Source organism: Rhinopithecus bieti, unplaced genomic scaffold (assembly GCF_001698545.2).
Source record: "Rhinopithecus bieti isolate Rb0 unplaced genomic scaffold, ASM169854v2 scaffold_25394, whole genome shotgun sequence".
Lineage (NCBI taxonomy): Eukaryota > Metazoa > Chordata > Mammalia > Primates > Cercopithecidae > Rhinopithecus > Rhinopithecus bieti.
In genome coordinates this window covers 1,409,041-1,432,010 of record NW_016811676.1, presented here as the reverse complement: position 1 = coordinate 1,432,010, position 22,970 = coordinate 1,409,041, and the positions used below count along the sequence as shown (strand labels likewise).

The window sequence follows — 22,970 nt, the reverse complement described above, 5'->3', positions numbered from 1 at the left end:
TACTTTTGGAACGTTTTCTTGGATACTGGAAGTTTCACCTGCAAAATTCATATATAATTTGAAATGTAAGAAACATCTCCTACAGACCAGGGCCACCAGGGCAGCCTTCCCTGTAACAAGAGCTGTACCTGAATTGCAACAACACAATCCCACTGATTTGGAGGACAAGACTCCGCCCAGCTGTGGCTCTGTCACTTGTTATTAATTCTTTCAGATTAAATTTCAATATGAAGCTATTTTGTACCTTAGCTAGTTCCATGTAAATTGATAATTTTCTAAAAGAAAAGAGAAAGAAAAGAGAGGAGGAGAAAAACTTACCTTCACACAGGCCCACATTTACTGTGAGCCAAAATCCTGAAAAGCTACTCTCAAAGTCAAGTAAATCGTCAAAGTTCCCAGCGCCATTCCTTGGGTCCCTTTGCACATTTGTGCAGCATTTCACAGTTAGCAGAGGGTGTACCCCCTCTACATTATCTTTGGTGGTAAGAACTTGCCTGTGTCATCAGCTGTGCAGGAATATGGGAGAAATGTCTGCTTTCCCAACCACAGCTGCAACTTGCCCTACGGAGCAGCTCAAAATGCTCCTGGAGATGCGATTTCGATCCCCCACTCAAATTCATACCTGGGATTCCAAGAAAGAAAGAAATGTTACAAAACGTGATCATCATTTCCTTCTATATTTACCCTGCAACATCCACATGCGTGCCCATGAGTGCTGAGCCGCCACTCCCTGCTCAGACCTGTACTCATCCTCTCTCTCTAGCCCCATTCCCTGTGATGACTCTGGACACAGCCCCGAGGCCCTGGTCCCTCTCTTGCTCTCGTCCACCCCATGCCCCACACCCTCTCCTCCTCTCTGACTGTGCCCTTCCTGGCCCCTTGGGGCTCCTCCTTCAGGCTCTTCTCTCCCAGAACTCTCACATTTCCTTGGCTTTTTTGGTTTCTCTCAACTCCATGCCTGTTCATCCCACCAGCTGCCATGATGCAAGGCCCAGCCTTCCCTCCCCATCTCCCTATGGATGCGCCTGGCCTGCACCCACAGCCTCACCTGTGAGGCACCCACTGGAGCCACCTTCCAAAGACACTATTTGGCTTTTTCTGTTTGTTTTTAAATTTTTGTTTCCCATTGTTATTGCATTTTATTATTATTATACTTTAAGATCTAGGGTACATGTGCACAACGTGCAAGTTTATTACATAGGTATACATGTGCCATGTTGGTTTGCTGCACCCATCAACTCGTCGTTTCCATTAGGTATTTCCCTTAATGCTATCCCTCCCCCAGCCCCCCGGCCCCCAACAGGCCCCAGTGTGTGATGTTCCCTGCCCTGTGTCCAAGTGTTCTCATTGTTCAATTCCCATCTATGAGTGAGAACATGCAGTTTTGTTGGTTTTTAAAGGCAATGAAATAGCATTGCATTACATTTTTCCCCTAATACCAAACACAAGCATTTAATTAACCCCAAACACTAAACCCAAACATTCATCTTCAACTTCCTTTTCTCTTTCTCACAACCATTCCCCCTGACCACTCTTCTGCTTATAGGTGTCATCTATTTCTGCCCATAATACTAGAGATAAGGCTCAATTTGAAAACAGATGCAAAATATATAATGGGTCAAACACAAACATTGCTTTCCTTGTTTCTAGACAGATAGCAGCTCTCCACCCATGACTTAGGACCCAGGCCCCTTCACCTCTTGACTTCATTGTGCCCCACAGAAGGGGCAAAGGCATAAGGAGGGGACACATCCGCTATTTAGGACAATGGCCCAGGAAGACACACTCATTTCCAGATGGGCCAAGACCCAATCATCATGGCCAACCCTCAATGCAAAGAGGATGGGAAATGTGGTCCAGCCCTGGTGAGAAACTGGATTTTAGGGAAGCAACAGATATCCCCCCAGACTTTCCAGAGCACTGATCACTACTCATTCATTAACCTTTCAAGACAGGTTCTTCCAGGGGTCGAGACAATTGCCTGGAGCTGGGGGTTTGCAGTTTAGTCAGAAAAAGGATAAAGCCTACAAATTGGGGAAGTGGGGGAGGCAGGAATAAATTTCCTTCATAACAGTTTTAAAGTATGAAGTATCACTGAAGACTGGAGAATCGGCTAATTTGACAAACCCTCTTCCACTTAAGGACTCAGAAAGACAAGAGCTTAGGGTGGCTTTGCACAGTTGGGCAGCCTCCCAGCGGCCAACGTGGGATATACACCAGGCCTGCTGGAGCCTTCACAGGGCTCTGCAGACAAGGTCTCCCCAGCCAGGCAGAGTTTGAGCCCAGACACCATTCCATATAAAGTCATATTTAGACACTTCCACTCAGCACAAAAAAATTAGCAGTGAGAGCTCGGAGTTGACCATTCAAGGACAAGAATACCCTGCCATGTAGGGGGTAGGGGCAGTGAGCAGGACACGGCCTCTGCCTCCCTCCACACATTCCAACCCACCTCCAGTGAGCAGGACATGACCTCTGCCTCCATCCACACATGCCAACTCACCTCCAGTGAGCAGGACATGTCTTCTGCCTCCATCCATACACCCACCCCATCTCCAGTGAGCAGGACATGGCCCCTGCCTCCCTCCACACACCCAACCCACCTTCAGCCCTCCTAACCTCAACAGCCTCCCATCGACATCTGTCCTGGTATTTGTTCTAAGAAAGGGAAAAAAGCAAATTTTCTTACAGATGAAGGATTTTTCTTATTATCAGTGAAGGACTATTGAGGGCGATCATCTGAAAGTCAAAGCTGTCAGACTGGAGAGTAGGCTCTGCAGAACAGATGCTGTCTCTTCCTGAGGCCGAAACATAAAAACAGATCCAGGGGGCTGATTTTTAAGGCAACTGATCATCCATGAGCAAGGTTAACTCAGAAGTTAGGTTGGTGGCACTCAAATCCCATCTCTGGCTATGTTCTCATTCACATAAATGATGGTTTGTTGACAGACGACAGTTCTCCTTTAACCAAGATAAAAACAGAATGTCCACAAAGGAAACACATGGCAGAGTCAAAGGACACAGAATTTAAGTCTGGAGGAAGAAATTTCTTACCAAACTTTCAGAAGACTTTAGTATTACTGGCCAAATAATTAATTTCATAAGTGGATTATATGCTTTTAAACAGCAGAACCAGTTCCAAAGTTCCCCTGCACTCAAGTTTTAGGAGAGCTTTCCTAATGCATTATTAACTAATGAGTGAACCAGTGTGTTAATCATGAAAGGCATAAGAAAGAACGTAACCAGACATGGTGCCTCATACTTGTAATTCCAGCGTTTTGGGAGGCCAAGGTGTAAGGATGACTTGAGATCAGGAGTTCAAGACCAGCCTGAGCAATATAGTGAGACCCCCATCTCCATGAAAATAAAAATAATTGGCCAGGCATAGTGGCATAAGCCTGTGCCTCCTGTGCCTACTCAGGAGGCTGAGGTGGGAGGATCACTTGAACCCAGGAGATCGAGACTGCAGTGAGCTATGATGGTGCCACTACATTCCAGCCTGGGTGACAGAGTGAGACCCTATCTCTAAAAAAAATAGTAATTTTAAAACATTTTTAAAAGAAGGAAAATAACCACAAGCTAAAATGACAGATGCTGAAGGTGGAGGAGGCAGAAACCAAATCAAATTTGTAAGCACAGAGAGAGAGAACATTTCCCCACCCTTTATTTACCTTGGCATTGAATCAGCCATTAAAGTACAATGCATGCATACTTACCAACAAAAACCAGAAATGTTTTTTAAACCCTGAAATTTGGCCAGTAGTTCAAAGAGCTTGTTCAAGATGCTTGCCCTAAACATAAGGAAAGTGACAAGGGAAAAATTTATTACAAAAAAAATTGATTGCAAGTCTGTTACATGCAGGCACAGAACACATGCATGGTTTTGTTTAACCTTATAACAACACTGTGAGTTGGGTATCATGGTCATTTTGTAAGTGAGGAAACTGAGGCTTACGAATTTGGATAGTGTGTTGTAAGTCATTTCAGGCTGCCATAATAGAATATCACAGACTGGGTGGCTTAAACAATGAACATTTATTTTCTCATTGTTTTGGAGGCGGGCTGGCAGGGTTAGTTTCTGGGAGCCCTCTCTTCTTGGCTTGCAGATGGACACCTTCTCCCTGTGTCTCATATGGCTTTTCCTCTGTTTGTGTGCACCCCTGGTATCTCTTCCCCTTCTCCTCAGGACACCAGTCCTACTAGATTGGAGCCCCAACCTTATAGTCTCATTTAACCTTTAACTATCTCCTTAAAGGCCTTATCTCCAAATACAGTCACCTTAGGGCTTGGGGCTCAAGCCTTATATGGATTTGATGGGGACACAATACAGTCCATAACAGATATCATGGCTAAGAGCCCACTAAGAGTTGCTAAGTAGTAGAGCTAAGACTGTCTGAATCTAAAGAGGACTCCTTCATTCTGAGCTTACTGCCTCTCCCATGCCACAGCATCTCAGATAGAGTTGGGAGGCATCCCTCTGTAAGAGCTGACTCAGTAGAACCTGCTGGCAGGGACACAATTTTGCAGCAATAAGCTCCATCCTGGTGGGCAGGATGGTGAAGTACTTACACAAACTAGATCGAAGAGCACAGAAGTCCAAGTCAACTAGAGGCCTATCCAGATGGTGTGGAATAAAAATGGCTTTGTCTACTTTGTTTATAGCTACACAAATGGTATTTGGTTTCACTAGCCCATACAAAGTGTGCCGTTCCATTGTCCTCAAAGAGCCAGCCTTTCATTCAGTGTTTCTTTTCTTTTCTCCAAACCACCAGCTAATGTCCTGGAGGGCGACTCCATGGATCAGGATGTCGAGAGCCCAGTGGCCATTCACCAGCCAAAGTTGCCTAAGCAGGCCAGGGATGACCTGCCGAGACACATCAGCCGAGACCGGACCAAAAGGAAAATCCAGAGGTACGTGAGGAAAGATGGAAAATGCAACGTTCATCATGGCAACGTGAGGGAGACCTATCGCTACCTGACTGATATCTTCACCACCTTAGTCGACCTGAAGTGGAGATTCAACCTGTTGATTTTTGTCATGGTTTACACAGTGACCTGGCTCTTTTTTGGAATGATCTGGTGGTTGATCGCGTACATCCGGGGAGATATGGACCACATAGAGGACCCCTCCTGGACTCCTTGTGTTACCAACCTCAACGGGTTCGTCTCTGCTTTTTTATTCTCAATAGAGACAGAAACCACCATTGGTTATGGCTACCGGGTCATCACGGATAAATGCCCAGAGGGAATTATTCTCCTCTTAATCCAATCTGTGTTGGGGTCCATTGTCAATGCATTCATGGTGGGATGCATGTTTGTAAAAATCTCTCAACCCAAGAAGAGGGCAGAGACCCTGGTCTTTTCCACCCATGCAGTGATCTCCATGCGGGATGGGAAGCTGTGCCTGATGTTCCGGGTAGGGGACCTTAGGAATTCCCACATTGTGGAGGCTTCCATCAGAGCCAAGTTGATCAAATCCAAACAGACCTCGGAGGGGGAGTTCATCCCATTGAATCAGACGGATATCAACGTAGGGTATTACACGGGGGATGACCGTCTGTTTCTGGTGTCACCGCTGATCATTAGCCATGAGATTAATCAACAGAGTCCTTTCTGGGAGATCTCCAAAGCCCAGCTGCCCAAAGAGGAACTGGAAATTGTGGTCATCCTAGAAGGAATGGTGGAAGCCACAGGTAAGATGTGTTCTATCCTGGGATGGCTGTGGGATAGATGCTCATGTTAAACTGGACTTTATGTTCTTATCTATTACAAGATCTAGAATACTGAACCTCATGCAATATTGACAACATCCCCTTGCTTCATGACATAGTATGCCTACGTATCTCACCTGAAATATATCTGCCAAGAAGCCTAACCATTTAGTTTTTAAAAATCCTTTGGAAAATAAATTAATGAACAATGAAAAATCACCATGTAATATATTTTAAGTCTCCAAATATTTAAGTTAAAATCTGATCTGTCTCTAAAGCACGTTTTAAATGGCCTTAAAACATTGCTAATTTAAATACTTGAGGTTATTTATTACCAAGTTAGGAGGAAGAAGTTAAGTCTTTCAAAGGAAGCCTGACAAACTGCTTTAATAAAAATGCAATTTCACCCATTCTTTGAGAGTCATTTATAAGGCCTATAGCATTGGTTTTTCTTTTGTATGAAGTGAGTGCCTAGTATCTCTCCACACTTGACCTGCTGAGCCCCCAGTAAGTATAAAGTTGCAGACAAGTAAATAACTCTAGCAGAAAAGAAAAAAGTTGAAGATCCATTCATCTTAATCCCGCCGGCCCTCTTGCTGTTAATGGCTTATCACTGGGATGTTTTAGGGAAGATGATCTGTTCAGGAAATAGAGAAAATGGTCTGTTTTTACTGACGTCTTCGCTCATATCTGAAATTTGCACATTACACATCCCAACAGCAAAGCAGGTTCTGCCCATGTTTGTATGTAACATCCCCCAAAACAGAGCCATCAGCTATGACTCAAGATAACCATAGTGCCTCACAGGGAAAGTATAAACCAGAACCCTAATTCATTAAGGCCTTTATTGTTCTTTGAGGTAGTAATAGTGTCTTTGGGGTCCTTTTTCCTGATACCATCAGCCCTTTTGTGCTTTTAAGTCTTCAGCTTGAGATTCGGGTGGTTTATATTGTCTGAAATTGCATGACCAGCAGGCTGGCCCCATGTTCTTCATCAACCTGTGACAAGTAACTTAATCCCGTGATCCCTTTTAGGGAAAAGTCACTGGTCCCATGTTTCTACCTCCCTGTACCCAACAGGCAAGGTCACAACCTCTAACAAACTTCTCTTACGGTGGTGGTGTGAAACTTTTGCTATAGGGTTTTCAAATGCAGCAAACAGTGAAAATGTGAGTAGAGGGCTTTGCATGGAGTTCAATGGTAAGAGCGGTCGCCTTTCCATAGAACAAAAGGTGCAGGAACCTAATGGGAAAGTAGCTTTAAAGAATAACAAAAGTCACTGGTGCGAAATAAGACATAAGTGCTCCAGGTGTTAACAGGAGCTGTACCTTGAGCCTGATTTGGGGGTGCATTTGTGAGGCAATAGTTAGGTGGAGGGGAGGAGGGAGAAGTAGAAGGGAGGGCAGGGGAGGAGGGAGGAGAATGGAAGGCAGGTGGAGGAGAAAGGAGAGGAAGAGAAGGGGAGGAAAGAGGCAGGTAGGGGAGGAGGAAGAGAGGCAGGTAGGGGAGGAGGAAGAGAGGCAGGTAGGGGAGGAGGAAGAGAGGCAGGTAGGGGAGGAGGAAGAGAGGAGGAGGGGATACTGGGGAGGAGGGAGGAGAAATAAACAGGGAGCTGTCACTTTCCTACAGACCAGAAACTTCCCCAGCCTCAGCTGAGCACAGGGACTCTGGATCCCCCTAGCGGCCACAGAGCTACAGCCTCTGACACTATCTACTGACCACTCAGGATGCAGTTTTTCTTTTCGCTTTTCACCATAAATTCCCCCAAGAAGACGTGAGAGAAGGCAGTGTCTCCAAGCTCAAGAAGCAAAAACCACTGGAGATGTACCCTCTGGTTACTGATGCTAATCTGAGCTTTACATTGTGGGAGTTAAGCTTTGTGTTCCCTCAAACCAAAGCCCAATCTCTGTAAAATAAATGAATCTGGAATAAGCAAATTATCTTTGTGATGTCCCTGAGTCGGAATTCTCCCTGGGGCAGGCCCTGTCTTTCTGATGACAGCTGGTAATGAGTGAGACTTTCCAAAGGGAGGAATATGGTTTTCTTGGTAATTAACAGTGATACTTGCCTCTGAGCACCCTATGGCCTTTCCACAGCTTTCAAGAGAAATCTGAGTAATTACCAGCAAAACCAATCCAAATGTTCACCCCACTCCCTGGAAAAAGGCAAATCCTACTTATTTTCTTTTAAAATCTAGACTTGGAGAGGGGGCGGTTCTAGAAAGTTCTGGAGGTGTCTGGAAACTGAATATCTTGGTCTTTTCCTCAGGGGAATTGTACAACTCAGTACCCCTAGTACAGCTGATCTCTTACGTTTCAGCAGGATACTGTTTGTGAATGAAAAGCTCAATTAGGATTTATGGGCATTAAACAGGCCCTTAGGGGAGAAAAATGCTTCAATCTCTCAAAACCACAGGAAAAAAAAAATGTGGACCAAATGCACACTCGAGGAAAACAAATTCACAGGGATCTAATTATTCATTGTAGTGCTGGACTGGAAATCAGGAGCCATGATAATAGCAAGCTAACACAAAACAGCTTCCCCTGGGCTCATCACTTCTTTCAAAAATGTCGCAGTTGACCTTAACCTGCTGTGCTCAGTGGTCTCCACGAGCAGGCCTCTTCCAGGGAGTGGGGGAGGCCCACATGGCCACCTTCACGCGGTGCCCTCTTCCCTGATAGGAAGCAGGCATCCTGGGCACAGGATGATGCTAACGTGGTGTTTTCCGGAGACCCGAGTTATCCCGCAGGAGGCCACCTGGGTCCTTCCGTCTGCTGGGAGCTCAGGCCCGGTGCAGGCGAGTGGTGCTCTGTGGATGCACTGCCTTTCAATGCCGGCCGCATTGCAGGGTCAGGTTCCATTTTTAGAAAATGAAAGTGGGCTCCTTGAAGGCTGGAAGTGAGCCCCCCTTTCATGGCCCTGAAGGGACTGCACAAAAGATGGACCCACACCCATGCAGAACAGCCCCGCATCCCTTAGGAATGGCTTTGGCCCGGTCCTGCCTCAAGTCAGAGGGACATGCCAGGTGACCTTTAAGAACCTTCCAGTCATGTGGTTCTATTTTTGAAAATGAATCAAACCCTGGAAAATTCTGACACCAGCCACTCAGACATCTAGGAGTTGGCCGTGTCTCATCTGCAGATATATTTTTAAAGGGGGCCGTTTATGTTCCTGACACATGGGCGATTTTGAGATAGTGGTGTTTACAGAAGGTTTCATAGCTACGTAAACAAACGTGCTCAGCAGCTGTGGCCCATGTGTGTTAAAATAGTAAAGCATTCATATAGACTGTTATTTATAGAGGGCAAATGGGCCTCGAGGCAAGATGACAGCCACGCAGCGCTGGGCTTGCTGCCAGTCAGCCCCCACTACGGCCTTGCTGATTGACGAACTTCCACATTTACCCCCAGCGATTATGCAACTGCGGGAGGCAGCATTTGCCTACACCTCGGCAAACGTGCCCGCAAGGATGAGTCCCCGTTAAGCCTTTTGGTTATTTTACACTTCTTTTGATGGAACCTATCAGACTTACACAAAAACAGACCCAGTAGTATCACTAACCCCCCGTGTCCCCGTCCTTCTGCTCCAGTGATTATCAATTCAGGGTCAAACTTGCTTCCTCTGTATCTCCACTCACTGGCTGCCCACCAGAATCACATCATTTCATCGGCAAATATTTCAGTATGTGCCCCTAAAAGACAAGGACTCTTTTTAAAATGTAGCTATCACACCATTATGACACCTAAAATAATGACCAATAAATTAAGATCCAACATCTACCGAGTGTTCAGACTTCCAATTGTCTTGTAAATGTCACAATTTTTTTTTTTTTTTTATTTACAATCAGCTTGTTCGAATCAGGATCCAAATAAGGTTAACACACAGTGATTGGTTGAGATATCTTGTAAGCCTCTTAATCTGTGACTTCTTCTATCTCTTTTTTTTTTCTGATAAGTTTTTCTTAAAGAAGATAACTTCCGAAAGATTTAAATACTGCATAGAATACTGGGGAAAGTGGAGGATGAAACACACCAGAGAGCACTTTATAGACAAGGAGGCAGGGCTGATTAATCAGAAGTTGCCATCTGGGAGTTACCAAGGACAGCCAGGGTTCACTGGAAATAGGTGAAGGCAAGCCATCCTTCACCATAGAAAAGCTTAGTTCTGTCGCTAGAAGAGTTATTCCCAGGCAGAGAATTTAGTCATATAAATCACATCACAGATCATAAAATTTTTGAGTTGAAGGGAATCTTTGCCCATTTTACAGATGAAGAAATGGAACCCCAACAAGACCCGTGACTTGGCTAAGGTCAAATAGCCACTAGCAGGGCAGGAGCTTGAAAGCCACAGCCATTGATGGTGTTGCCAGGAACTCCATGTTCAGTGCCCTTTGCACCATGAGTGCTGCTGATTCATGATTCGGCAGAGAAATGCACCCAGAAAAGACAACTGATATTTCTTTTTTTTTTTTTTCAGATAGGGTTTTGCTTTTGTTGCCCAGGCTGGAGTGCAGTGGCACAATCTCAGCTCACTGCAACCTCCGCCTCCCGGGTTCAAGCGATTCTCCTGCCTCAGCCTCCCGAGTACCTGGGATTACAGGCGCCGCCACCACGCCTGGCTAATTTTGTATTTTTAGTAGAGACGGGATTTCTCCATGTTGGTCAGGCTGGTCTGGAACTCCCCACCTCAGTTGATCCGCCCACCTCGGCCTCCCAAAGTGCTGGGATTACAGGCGTGAGCCACCGCGCCCGGTCGACAACTGATATTTCATGTGCAGATGACCTGGTATCAATGTGCCCTCTTTTCTTTTCTCTCACCCTTAGTTCTTCTTTTCCTTTAAGGTTCTTCTGTTTCCAAATGTCATCAGTTCATTTTTAAATTACATAGACATTGACATGAATTTTAAACAACCATATATCAGAATGAGATGTACCACAAAACAATTCTGAAATCAAAATTAAATAAGCATTGTCTACAAAAATACCCCTGGAAGAACATGATGTTCTGTCAGGTCTGATTTCCAAGCACATTTTTCTTTACTGTAATCAAAATGCCAATCTAGTCTAGCAGGGGAGAATATGAGATTGCAGCCTTTGAAAAGATAAGACTGCTGAGGGTAAGCATCACCATGCTCTTAAACTGTTTCTAGTAATGATGTTTCACAGCCACTAAATTTTCAAATCTCATTTTCTCCTTTTGATAATTTACTGCTGATCCCTCCATTGCCAAGCCATTATCTCCAATTTGACCATTTTTCTCTTAAGAGTTATAACCCCAACCACCCAGCCTGGGAAAAGAGTTAATTGGTGAGCTCTGAAATGCTAAGAACTTGGGTGCAACTCTTCATAGAGGCATCTTCCTGGAAAATCTCTATAAGGAGTGATTTTTTCAATTTAAAGACATATGAATATATTTTTCATAGGTCAAAATCTGCCACCCATAAGTCAAGAAATCCAGTTCTCCTTTCTTTTTGGGCATTAAGTTTAACTCATTTATTCAGGGCTTCCTTCCAAAATGTCTATCTCAATATAATATATCCCAGTAGTATCATTGGCTGGCTGGGTAAAAACTGGTGACAACTGCTCCCCAAATATGGTAAACTCTCTGTAATCCTCCACAGCTTGGGGACACTGTGTTCTGGTTCACCAAATGTCTTAACAATCAGATTTTGGATGCTCCGGTGCACACATAGAGTCTTAACTTTTCTACCACTCCTTCCAAAAGGCAGGCTACTGTAAGAAACCTAGCATTATAACTCCACTAAACATTTCCCATACTTTAGAAGACAAGGAGTCAAGGTCACCATATATTACTATTATTGAAAAAAGCAAAAATTGTTCATTGTTCACCAGTACCAGAAAATCCATTGCTCTTCCTTCTCCAAATGGGCCATGAGAAGCCACTAAATTAGATGCTCAATAGAAGTGAGTGATGATCTCCCAATATATACAATGTGGAATTCAAAGCATTAGGACAAAATTGGACTAGCATCTAAATTTAGCTCAGACCCAAACTCTAAAGTCAATACTCATCTTGCAAAGGAAGAGCATCATCCAAATTAGGAGATGAATGTCAAATCGTGTGGAGCCTCTAATTAGCATATCCTTAAACAAACAGAGTTTTATTATTTCCTAGGGTATTCAGTAATACAAGTACGGACAGCAGGTTGCCAGCAAAGCAGTTTTTCTCAACAATTTCGAATGACCGGAAGAGGATCACTGAGGAAGGCTATGTAAATTATTCACACACACACACTCCTACACACATACACACATGTGCATACACATGCACACACAAATACACATACACACGTGCATGCACACATGCACACACACAGCACACGTGCACACATGCACACAAGTACACACATGCACACACAGCACACGTGCGCACACACGCATACACATGTATGTGTGAATACACATACACGCATGTACACAAATACACATGCACATAGGTATACACGCATGCACAGGCAAATACACATACACATGCACACACAAATACACATGTATACACACATGCACATGCAAATACACACATATACACACACGCACACACAAATACATGTACACACAGGTATACACACATGCCCACACATGCACAAATACATATACACGTGTATACACATACATGCACAAATACACATATACACACACGCACTTACTAAACAACTAAGCAGCCTGAGGTGCTGCTTCTCCAGTCAATCATGCCCTTGCTCCACAGTGGCACACCCACCCACTTATAACCTCGTTTGTTATATTAATTACTTGGTAAGCTTCTTTTTCCAAATTAACCTCTCTCGGCTACAGCTCAGCTCATCTGTACCCCTTTGTGTCATTTACAACATCAGGCCTTCCTGGGTTCAAGCTGCAGTTGCTCCCTTCCCTGCCTTACGTAACCTCTGTCTCCATTTCTTCAACTCTAAAATGGGAACAATAATGGTACCTACTCACGGGTAACCTTCCAACCCCCTGAATTCCATTAGAGCAGATCATTTCTCCCTCTATAGACCACACAGGCAAAAAACAAGAGTAAAGCTTTGCAGGGACAGGAGAACAGGCAGTCGGGAGGCCCAGTCCCCGCGAGCACCTTCATTGTCCCCAGGGACCTTGCAGTTAGTGCCGTGATAGAATGACAAATGACTCCCCTCTAAAACCACTCTGAAAAGTCAAAGCAGCGAGTGTTAACCTGTGAGCACCAAGCCACACAGTGTGCAAGCACAATGCAAGGGTAAAAGCCAGCCTGGCCTCTGCCCCGGCTACCTGCCATGAATGACAAATCAGTGGGATCTGAATTAATGAGAATCACTGGACTCAGAAAGGACTTTGCATTCCTATAGATAGTAACGTCTCATCATTCCAATTTCTGCCAAAAGTGGACATGAATGTAGATTACTCCCAGGTCTTCCGAGGCAACTGTTCAGTGAGAACAAGACTAATTGTTTACATTTGAAAACAATATGATTTCTATATTCCCATTTCCTCTTCTAGATTTTTCATAAGAATTCTGAAGTATCAGCTGATGTTCCAATTTAGAAAATGCATTTCTGTGCTGTTAACCAAATAATATTTACTTTCATGGTTAGTTCTTATAGATACGTCTGCTTTAAAGTACAGCTATACTTCAACAAAGTGGACAGTAAATGTGAGTTTCTGTGTAGCCAATTTCATTATTCTCTGTTTACATAGAAAGAATGATAGAGACTGCATCAGTCTGCTTTGGCTAAGTTATGCTGCTGTAACAAACAACCCCAAAGGCTGAAAACAGCGGTTTATTTCTCATTCACACTACATGGCAGCAGCAGCTGTGTTTACAGCCTGTTTTCTCCAAGATGCAGACTGAAGGAGCAGCTCCTACACAAGACACACCGTTCTTATGTCAGGGAAAAACAAAAGACATGGCCAAACACTTGCTTCTGCTCACAATTTATTAGTCATAGCAAGTCATATGGCAGTGCCTGATGTCAATAAAATGGGGAAACATAATTTTTTCACAGGAGCTTGGAATAAATCATTGAGGGCAACAATTTCAGTCTACCACAGATCACCTCATAGTTTTGAAAACCAGTAAGCTGAGTTGAAAATTTTTTGTGAGTTAGGTTTAGAAATGTGTGGTAGTCATTAGCGTGCTCACCAAAAATTCCCAGCTTTCATCCTTTCAGACACATATTAGATTGCATTTCCCTATTGTTGTTGAACAGGGCTATGCAACCAGTGGTCCCATCAATAGAAACATTAAGAGGTGAGTATCCCTCTGGTGGAAACTTTACAAGCCAAAATGTGTTCCCTTGCCACTTCTAAGGCTCTCATGGAAGCACATGTCACAGAGAAGCTTCTGTCCTCCTGACCCTTGACTGGCTTTGAAGAGTGGACCCAAGCCAAGTCCCATGTGATATACAGCATGACTGAGAAATAACCTTATGTTGGGTTAAGCCACTGAAATTTGGGTTGTCACCAAGGTAAAATCTAGCCTATCTTGCCTGATATAAAATGTCACATTAACATTTTGACAAGTTGGCCATTGTCTACTGCCAAGCATACTAGACTTGCCAGGAAATGAATCTGTAGCTGGCCACTTTGCAGAACTCCTCCAGGCTTTAAATTCTTTCTTCACTGATGAAGACTGAGATCAGACACACGGAATTCAAATTCTGTCTCCACTCTTGACTATCCCTGTGATTGAGCATATCACATTCCTTACCTTCACAAAATTTTTTTTCCCATTCTGAAAATGGGAATGATTCTTGTACCTACAAAAAGATTCCACGAGATAATCATGCACATCCTTCATTGTGAAGCCCAACGTGTAGTAGGTGCTCAATCAATCAAGAGAGTGACACTATGATTCTGTGAATCATACTGTTCTCATAGCTATCATTCATTTCATGCCTAATGAATGCCAATTACCTTATTAGATGTTTTGCATGGATTATTTTAAATCTTCAAAGCAATTCTGAAATGTGGGTACCATTCCTATTTAACAAATGAGGAAGTTGGCTCTTGGGTGGGGGTTGGGAAGACAGTAACTTGGCCAAGGTCACCCAGCTGGTGAGGTGATAAAGCCAGGATGCAGTCTCAGGGCTGCCCTCTCCCCAGTCTATCTGCTCCAGTGCCCCTCTAGAGGAGCCTACACAAATCCTATGGCATGTTTGAGGGGCTCCAAGGTAGTGGTTATTGATTAGAGTTCATTAATGCACCGACAACTATGACTCAATGATATATAATTTCTTGATTACAGGCCATGGCTTCTCCACCGGGCTCCCCTTGCCTGACTGTAGGAGGCAGGCAGGGATGATCTAGTCTTGCATAACAGTTGGCATTGAGTCCCTTGAAAGGGCAGCCTAGAGGCTCCCACCCTTCAGTTCTACCCAATTCAGTGTTATCAGGTGACTGTGCCAGTTGAAGCTCCGGGTTAACCCCATCCAAAATGCCCTGGTGCCATGCCAAGTATAACCCAAAGTGCAACCAACCAGCCAGCTGACAAACCCTTAAGGGAGGGGAAAAAAAAAAAAAGTTTAACACTGAAAGGCAAAAATCAATTTTGACTCTGAATTCCCTGCCAGAAAGCACTATAAGAAAAAGATACAGGCTTTGATCAGCCTAATTAAGCTCGGCTGGGGTTTCCATTCCACTGTAAAAGATTCAACAAGACCCTTTTTGGAGAAGATGATGAAGATGATGATGATGATGATGATGACAAGGACGACTCATACTGAGGCCATCCTAGAAAGATTTTAATTATGCATCTGCTAAGTAAATACATTTCCTTTTACATTTCCTCAAGCATGTTTTATATAGTGTAAATATTAATAGAAATCTGTGAAAGCAGACGGATAATGGAGGGCTTGATGAGTAATGGGATTAGAGGAGAATGTACAATAGCGGATCGCTGAGATGGCTAGACTGTAGAGACTGAGTTTAAAATAGATTAAGGCTCCATTCACATTGGCCCAAAATTAAGTATGTTTAATACAACTTGGAAAGCTAAAGTAGTGATAAAAAGCAGGGCTTTGTTTGCTTAACATACTCAGTTAAATATGTACTTTCTGTTTCCTCAAAGTTGGAAAAGGTGTACAGCCTCAGCGGAACAAAAATGCTGCTGGTTCATGATCCCCCTAGATGATGTTAAAGATTCATGAGGTCCGACACGGATGAGTCAAGAGAGATTTCCAAGCATTTTCCTGGTCCCTCCAGCAGAATTTCTTTTTGTTCCCCCAAAGGGACCTCAGCATGTTCAGCCTGGCCTGCAGACCCTGTGTCACCCCATACCCCCAAGGCTAGGGGAAAAGAAAGGTCATATCTGTTAAGCCAACAACAGATGGGTCATGACTACCAATAAGAGGGAAGGCAACTTGAGGGGCCACCCACAAATCAGGCCCAGCAGAGCAGGACGGGGCTGGGTTCCAATACAGCTGCATGGAGTCACATCCTGGGTTTGGTGGATGAATTAGCAAAAGCCTCATCTGTGGCTGGATTTCTCATCCCCGACATTGAAGAGGCTCAGTGTGAGCACTTTGAGTTCCCATGCCAGCCAGGCGAGGTGTCCTCCACTGCCACATTGAAAGGTAGAATGGCACAGTGGCGTTTCTGTCCTTGAGTGCAGTCTGACACATACTCGACCAGGTACAAGGAGCATCTCATGAACAATGAGCACCCACGACCCAGGAAGGTGGTGGCCCAGTGGAGAGGGGGCATGGAGGGTGTTAGCTGCTTTGTGCACTTGCCTTCAGGGGTACCTGTCACATGTCCCACCCTAGGGTCTCTTATGATGATGAAATGAAATCCACAGATGTAATATGAATTTAATTTAAATGTTTAGTCTTTTTATCGTCCAACTCACCAAACTCATGATTTCCACTTTCTTCCCTCTCTTCAGTCTTTCAACACCACCTCCCCCTTAGATAGCAACCTGGTCTCATGCTTAGTTGAGAAAATAGAAGCAATCAGACTGAATACTGGCATCTTCTCACGACCATTTCTGCCACACACCTGGGCCTCTCCCTCTTTCTTTCCCCCATTGCTGTGGAGCCCTGTTCCATCAAGGACCATCTCCGCATCCCATCTCCTCAGCTTACTTAAAGACTTTTGGACTAGAACCATCCTCTTTCTTTCCTCCATCACCAATTTTTCCTAATAGTTTTATTTCCATCAATGTCAAAACATTCCTTGATGTTCACCACCCCAAAGAACAAACAAAGAAAAACAAAACTATACTTCTTTTGGTGCCATGCCCCTTTCTAGTACTATCCCATTTCTCAGCTCTCATTCCCTCAGGACTTCTAGAAAGAATCGCCTGTCCTCTCCTTCACACTTTCTTACTTCCCATCTCAAACAGGCTTCCCTTCCTACCACACCACCAAAACTCACCAACAACGTCCATCCTGCCAGATCCAAAGACCACTCCACTGTTCCTGTGTTCCCTGGCCTCTCCACATCATTGGTGCACTTGACCACAGCCTCCCTCTCCAGTACTTTCTTCCTTGGCACTCATGACTCCCCTACTGCTTTCCTTCCTACCTCAGTAAGATGCCTTTCCATTCTCCTCTGCAAGCTATTCTCCTCTTCCCAAAATGCCTCAGAGCCTATTCCAACCAGAGTCCTATCCCTCACTTTCCTTCTCAGTGACTTCAGTCCTTGACTTTAATTGCCGTCTTTTTCTATGTGACACCAAATTTCTGTCTTCAGTACTAACCTCTCCCCTGAGCTCTGCACTCAAAGATTTAAAGGCATACTTGGCCTAACAAGCTTGTACAACCAGTGTGGCCAAAGCAGAAGCTAGAGATTTCCCAAGTCCTCCAAAGTCTGTTTCACTCTTCATCTTCCCCAAGGCCATCAATGTTATCATGAACCATACAGTGACTCAAGTCAAAACCTACAGTGTCATCGGAGATTCATCTCAGTCCCTTACCATGGGAGTCCTATGGGTATTACTTCCAAAGTATGTCTGTCTCTATGGCCACCATCCCAGATTAAGTTGTCATCATGTGGAAGCAGTGACGTTCAACTGGTCTGCTAATGACCACACTGCCAAAGTTCACTTGGCACAGAACAGCCAGAGCACTTTTTTTTTTTTTTTTTTTTTTGAGACAAAGTCTCATTCTGTCATCCAGGCTGGAGTGCAGTGGCACAATCTTGGCTCACTACAACCTCCGCCTCCCAGGTTCAAGTGATTCTCCTGCCTCAGCCTCCCAAGTAGCTGGGATTACAGGTGCCCACCACCACGCCCAGCTAATTTTGTATTTTAGTAGAGACGGGGTTTCACCATGTTGGCCAGGCTGGTCTCGAACTCCTGACCTCAAGTGATCCACCCACCTCAGCCTCCCAAAGTGCTGGGATCACAGGCATGAGCCACCGTGCCCGGCCCAGAGCACCCTTAATAAGACAGAAATCAGAGCAAATCACCTCACTTGCTTGAAACCCTTCAGTGGATTTTCACTGCACTTGGAAAACTCCATGGCCTATAAGATCCCCCTGGCCTGGCTCTTGCCTGCTTGTCTGCTCTCACCTTCAACCTCTTTCCCACCTGACATGTTGCAGCCACACGGGTTTCCGATCCTGAGCACAGAAATCTTGCTCAGGGAGGTCTTCTCTGATCACCCAAGAGAAACTAGCTCTCTGACCACTGTACATCATACCACGTTGTGTGGCACTCATCGCCAGCTGACATTATCTCATTAATTTAATTATTACCAATTAGAATGTAAGCTCCGTGAGAACAATGCCTTGTCTTGCTCATTGCTGTCCTCTCAGTACCCAGAGCACTTCCTGGACCATAGTAGGCCCTGGATAAATACATAGGTACAGAGAGAATGAATGGAAAATAAATGAGTGAAATCTCCCACGTGCTCACAAACCAGACTGGTCTCTTAAGCACATAGAAAAAGTCTTGAGTCACTTAAAATTGCCACACATAAAAAAAAGTTAACCTGGTCTTGGTCAAACCTGAAGCCTCTATCTTCTGGCAATGAGAATAACTCCAGGCAACCAGTTCCAACCGCCTCCTCCCTGTCTCCTTCAAGGTTCCCTTCCTCTACCTGCAATTTACAACCTCAGTGGTTCCCCAGGGCTCTGGCCTGCGCCCTCAGTGCTTCCCTTCTGCACGTTTTCCCAGGCAATCTCTTCCTGCCTCTGGGCACCAACTCCATCAGTATAGAGAGAGTTCCCACAGGCACAGCCCCATGCCTCTCTCCTAAGCCACAGACCCAGGCAGCTGTGTCCTCCTGGGCGTCTCCATCGGGGTGGCTCTCAAGTCCCTAAAATATAATGTGTCCTAAACTCAGATTTGCTTCCTGTCATGCATTACACATCTTGATGAAAGGAACTTTGTCTCCCAGGTGCCCAGGTCAGACACCTGGCCATCATCTTGTGCTCTTCCTTCCCACGTGCTCCACACCCCAGCTATTCCCATGGGGCTGCTGCCAGACCATAGGCTCTCTTATGCAAATGAGCAAAAGGCATCCGTCCTCAAGACACTCTACTGCCATCTGCTGGGAAATCTGTGTAATAGCGCTATACAGCTGTGCGCCTTAGATGTGGTGAGCTGTGCAGTGTACACCCTGCACAACCATATGAGGTGGCCCTGGCTAAGCTTGTCCATTCCATCTTGTACCTGTCTCTAGTACCCAAACATCCTTTCAGGGTCTTGGCTGCTGCCCTGGTTCATGCCACCAAGCCCTCCTGCTGGACCATTACCATGCTCCTATACTGATCTCCCTAAATGTAGTCTCTCGTTTTTGCAATTCCCTTCCTCACCATTGTCAGAATAAACTTTGTAACATAAAAATCTCATCCCTTCACTCTCCAGCTCAGATACTCTCAGTAGCTTCTGAGGAGCTAGAGAACAGAGACCAACCACCTTTGCCTATCACAGACATGTCACCTCTCCAGGTGTCCTGTCCTTTGCCCCACTACCTCCATAAGCTGCAGAAATTCCTGAATATGCCATGGATTATTTCAACCCTGGCCTGCACATGTGCTGTGACACCATCTCTGCCTAGGATACCCTTTTCCATTACCTTTCCAATAACTCCTGCCCACAAATCTCCCTGCAAATGCCACGCCTATGGAACCTTTCTCAAAAGTCCTCCCTCTCTGCTTCTGCTGAGTTTCTGCAAATCTCCATGATGTCTTATGGATGACTGACCACATGTGGGTGTCCTCAATAGACTACACTTTGGAGGATAAAGATTATGCCTTTTTTTTTTTTTCTATTCCCAAAAAGTAACACAATCTGACACATGTTCAGTGCTCAATAAAAAGGATGAAAAAAAAATAAATGACTTTTCTAAAAATAAGGTGTGGCCTTTCTAAATATGTCTCACAGCCTCTAAAGAGTTTCCTTTCCACCAGGCACTATGTAATCTGGGCTCTACCCAGGAGTTGTGGGCAACATCTGGCTTCCCTATGAAAGCTGTCATGCCATTTAATGTAAAAATTAAAGACACATTTTACTAAGAGTATTCTATAGGTTCCCTTCTCACCCAGTATTCACCACACATCTTATAAACTCCATCTGACATAAATACAGAGAGTTTAAAGCAGACATCCAAAAAGCAAACTTGTCCCCAGATTTAAGAAACTCTGCCAACTAGGAATGTCCCTGTGCTCCTTTTTAAAGTAGGTCTAGTCCAATGGAGACTCTCCAGGGCCAGGAGATTGGACTCCAAGAGCAGCCATGCCCCAAGGCTTTCACACCACCTAATTATGTGCTCAGGGAATCCCTTGGATGTTATCCGGTTTCCCTGGCAAATCCCCTCCCCTCTCCCAGAGGAACAAGCCAACTCTCAGAAGATCAAAACATGGAAAGGGTGATCCCTTTCCAGAAGTCTCTAATCAATATCAACGTGAGGTATCCATATCAATAAAGAATGGTCTATCTGTAAGTAACCCTTCCCCCTGCAGTAATGGAGGAGGAGTGGGAAGGATGAGCCTCCAAAACCATGCAAAAGGCCTTTTGAAAGGTAAAAACTCAACAGGCAAGGGGGCCGAAGCTGAGGTGTACTCAATCTATAGGCAAGGACCTTCCAGAACCTTCCATGTGCCTGACATTGTGCAAAGATAAAAAGGACAAAGTCCTGCCCTTACGGAACTGATATTTTAGAGCAAAGATTAAGCAAAGCATTTCCTGTAAAGGGCCAGATTGTCAATATTTCAGGGTTTGTGGATAGTCTCCATCACAACAGCTCAATTCTGCCATAAATTGAGTTTATGGACACATATCATTTTCACATGTCATAAAGTATTATTCTTCACTTTGGATTTTTTAACCATTTTAAAATGGCAAAATTAGACAGGTGCCATGGCTCACACCTGAAACCCCAGCACTTTGGGAGGCCAAGGCAGGAGGATGGTTTGAGCCCAGGAGTTGGAGACCAGCCTGGCCAACATGGTGAAACCCCATCTCTACTAAATATACAAAAACATTAGCCAAGCGAGGAACAGCTCCAGCCTCCAGCTCCCAGCAAGAGCAACACAGAAGACGGGTGATTTCTGCATTTTCAACTGAGGTACTGGGCTCATCTCACTGGGGTGTGTCGGACAGTCAGTGCTGGTCAGCAGGTGCAGCCCGAACAGGCAGAGCTGAAGCAGGGCAAGGCATTGCCTCACCTGGGAGGCACAAGGGGGAAGGGAATTCCTTTTCCTAGCCAAGGGAAACTGAGACACACAACACCTAGAAAATCAGGTAACTCCCACCCTAATACTGCGCTTTACCAAGGGTCTTAGCAAATGGCACACCAGGAGATTGTATCCCACACCTGGCCCGAAGGGTCCCACGCCCATGGAGCCTCCCTCATTGCTAGCACAGCAGTCTGAGATCTAACTGAAAGGCAGCAGCGAGGCTGGGGGAGGGGCACCCGCCATTGCTGAGGCTTAAGTAGGTAAACAAAGCCACCAGGAAGCTCAAATTGGGTGGAGCCCACCGCAGCTCAAGGAGGCCTACCTACCTCTGTAGACTCCACCTCTGGGGACAGGCCATAGCTAAACAAAAAGCAGCAGAAACCTCTGCAGATGTAAATGTCCCTGTCTGACAGCTTTGAAGAGAGTAGTGATTCTCCCAGCACAGAGGTTGGGATCTGAGAACTGACAGACTGCCTGCTCAAGTGAGTCCCTGACCCCTGAGTAGCCAAACTGGGAGACATCCCCCACTAGTTGCAGACTGACACCTCACACCTCACACAGCTGGGTACACCTCTGGGACGAAGCTTCCAGAACAAGAATCAGACAGCAACACTCGCTATTCGGCAATATTCTATCTTCTGCAGCCTCCGCTACTAATACCCAGGCAAACAGGGTCTGGAGTAGACCTCAAGCAAACTCCAACAGACCTGCAGCTGAGGGTCCTGACTGTTAGAAGGAAAACTAACAAAGAGAAAGGACACCCACACCAAAACCCCATCAGTACGTCACCATCATCAAAGACCAAAGGCAGAAAAAAAACACAAAAACAGGGAAAAAGCAGGGCAGAAAAGCTGGAAATTCAAAATATCAGAGTGCATCTCCCCGTCCAAAGGAATGAAGCTCATCACCAGCAACGGAACAAAGCTGGATGGAGAATGACTTTGATGAGTTGAGAGAAGAAGGCTTCACTCAATCAAACTTCCCAGAGCTAAAGGACAAACTATGTAACCAGCACAAAGAAACTAAAAACCTTGAAAAAAGAATGGACGAATGGATAACTAGAATAATCAATGCAGAGAAGACTTTAAAAGAACTGATAGAGATGAAAACCATGACACGAGAACTACGTGACAAATGCACAAGCTTCAGTAACCAACTTGATCAACTGGAAGAAAGAGTATCAGTGATTGAAGATCAAATGAATGAAATGAAGAGAGAAAAGAAGTGTAGAGAAAAAAAGTAAAAAGAAATGAACAAAGCCTCCAAGAAATATGGGATTATGTGAAAAGACCAAATCTAGGTCTGACTGGTGTGCCTGAAAGTGACGGGGAAAATGGAACCAACTTGGAAAACACTCTGCAGGATATCATCCAGGAGAACTTCCCCAACCTAGTAAGGCAGGCCAACATTCAAATTCAGGAAATACAGAGAATGCCACAAAGATACTCCTCGAGAAGAGCAACTCCAAGACACATAATTGTCAGATTCACCAAAGTTGAAATGAAGGAAAAAATGTTAAGGGCAGCCAGAGAGAAAGGTCGGGTTACCCACAAAGGGAAGCCCATCAGACTAACAGCAGATCTCTCAGCAGAAACTCTACAAGCCAGAAGAGAGTGGGGGCCAATATTCAACATTCTTNT

The 22,970-nt window shown here is 44.9% G+C and overlaps 1 protein-coding gene across 1 annotated transcript in view; it reads left to right on the top strand.

The window, feature by feature from the left end:
* The first annotated feature begins 4,778 nt into the window (after positions 1-4,778).
* KCNJ6 (potassium inwardly rectifying channel subfamily J member 6) overlaps positions 4,779-22,970 on the top strand; it is a 103,159-nt gene continuing 84,967 nt past the window's right edge. The window contains exon 1 of the mRNA XM_017894613.1: positions 4,779-5,693. Within this exon, the coding sequence (XP_017750102.1) occupies positions 4,796-5,693 (898 nt within the window). The 5' untranslated portion in view covers positions 4,779-4,795. The remainder of the gene's footprint in view (positions 5,694-22,970) is intronic.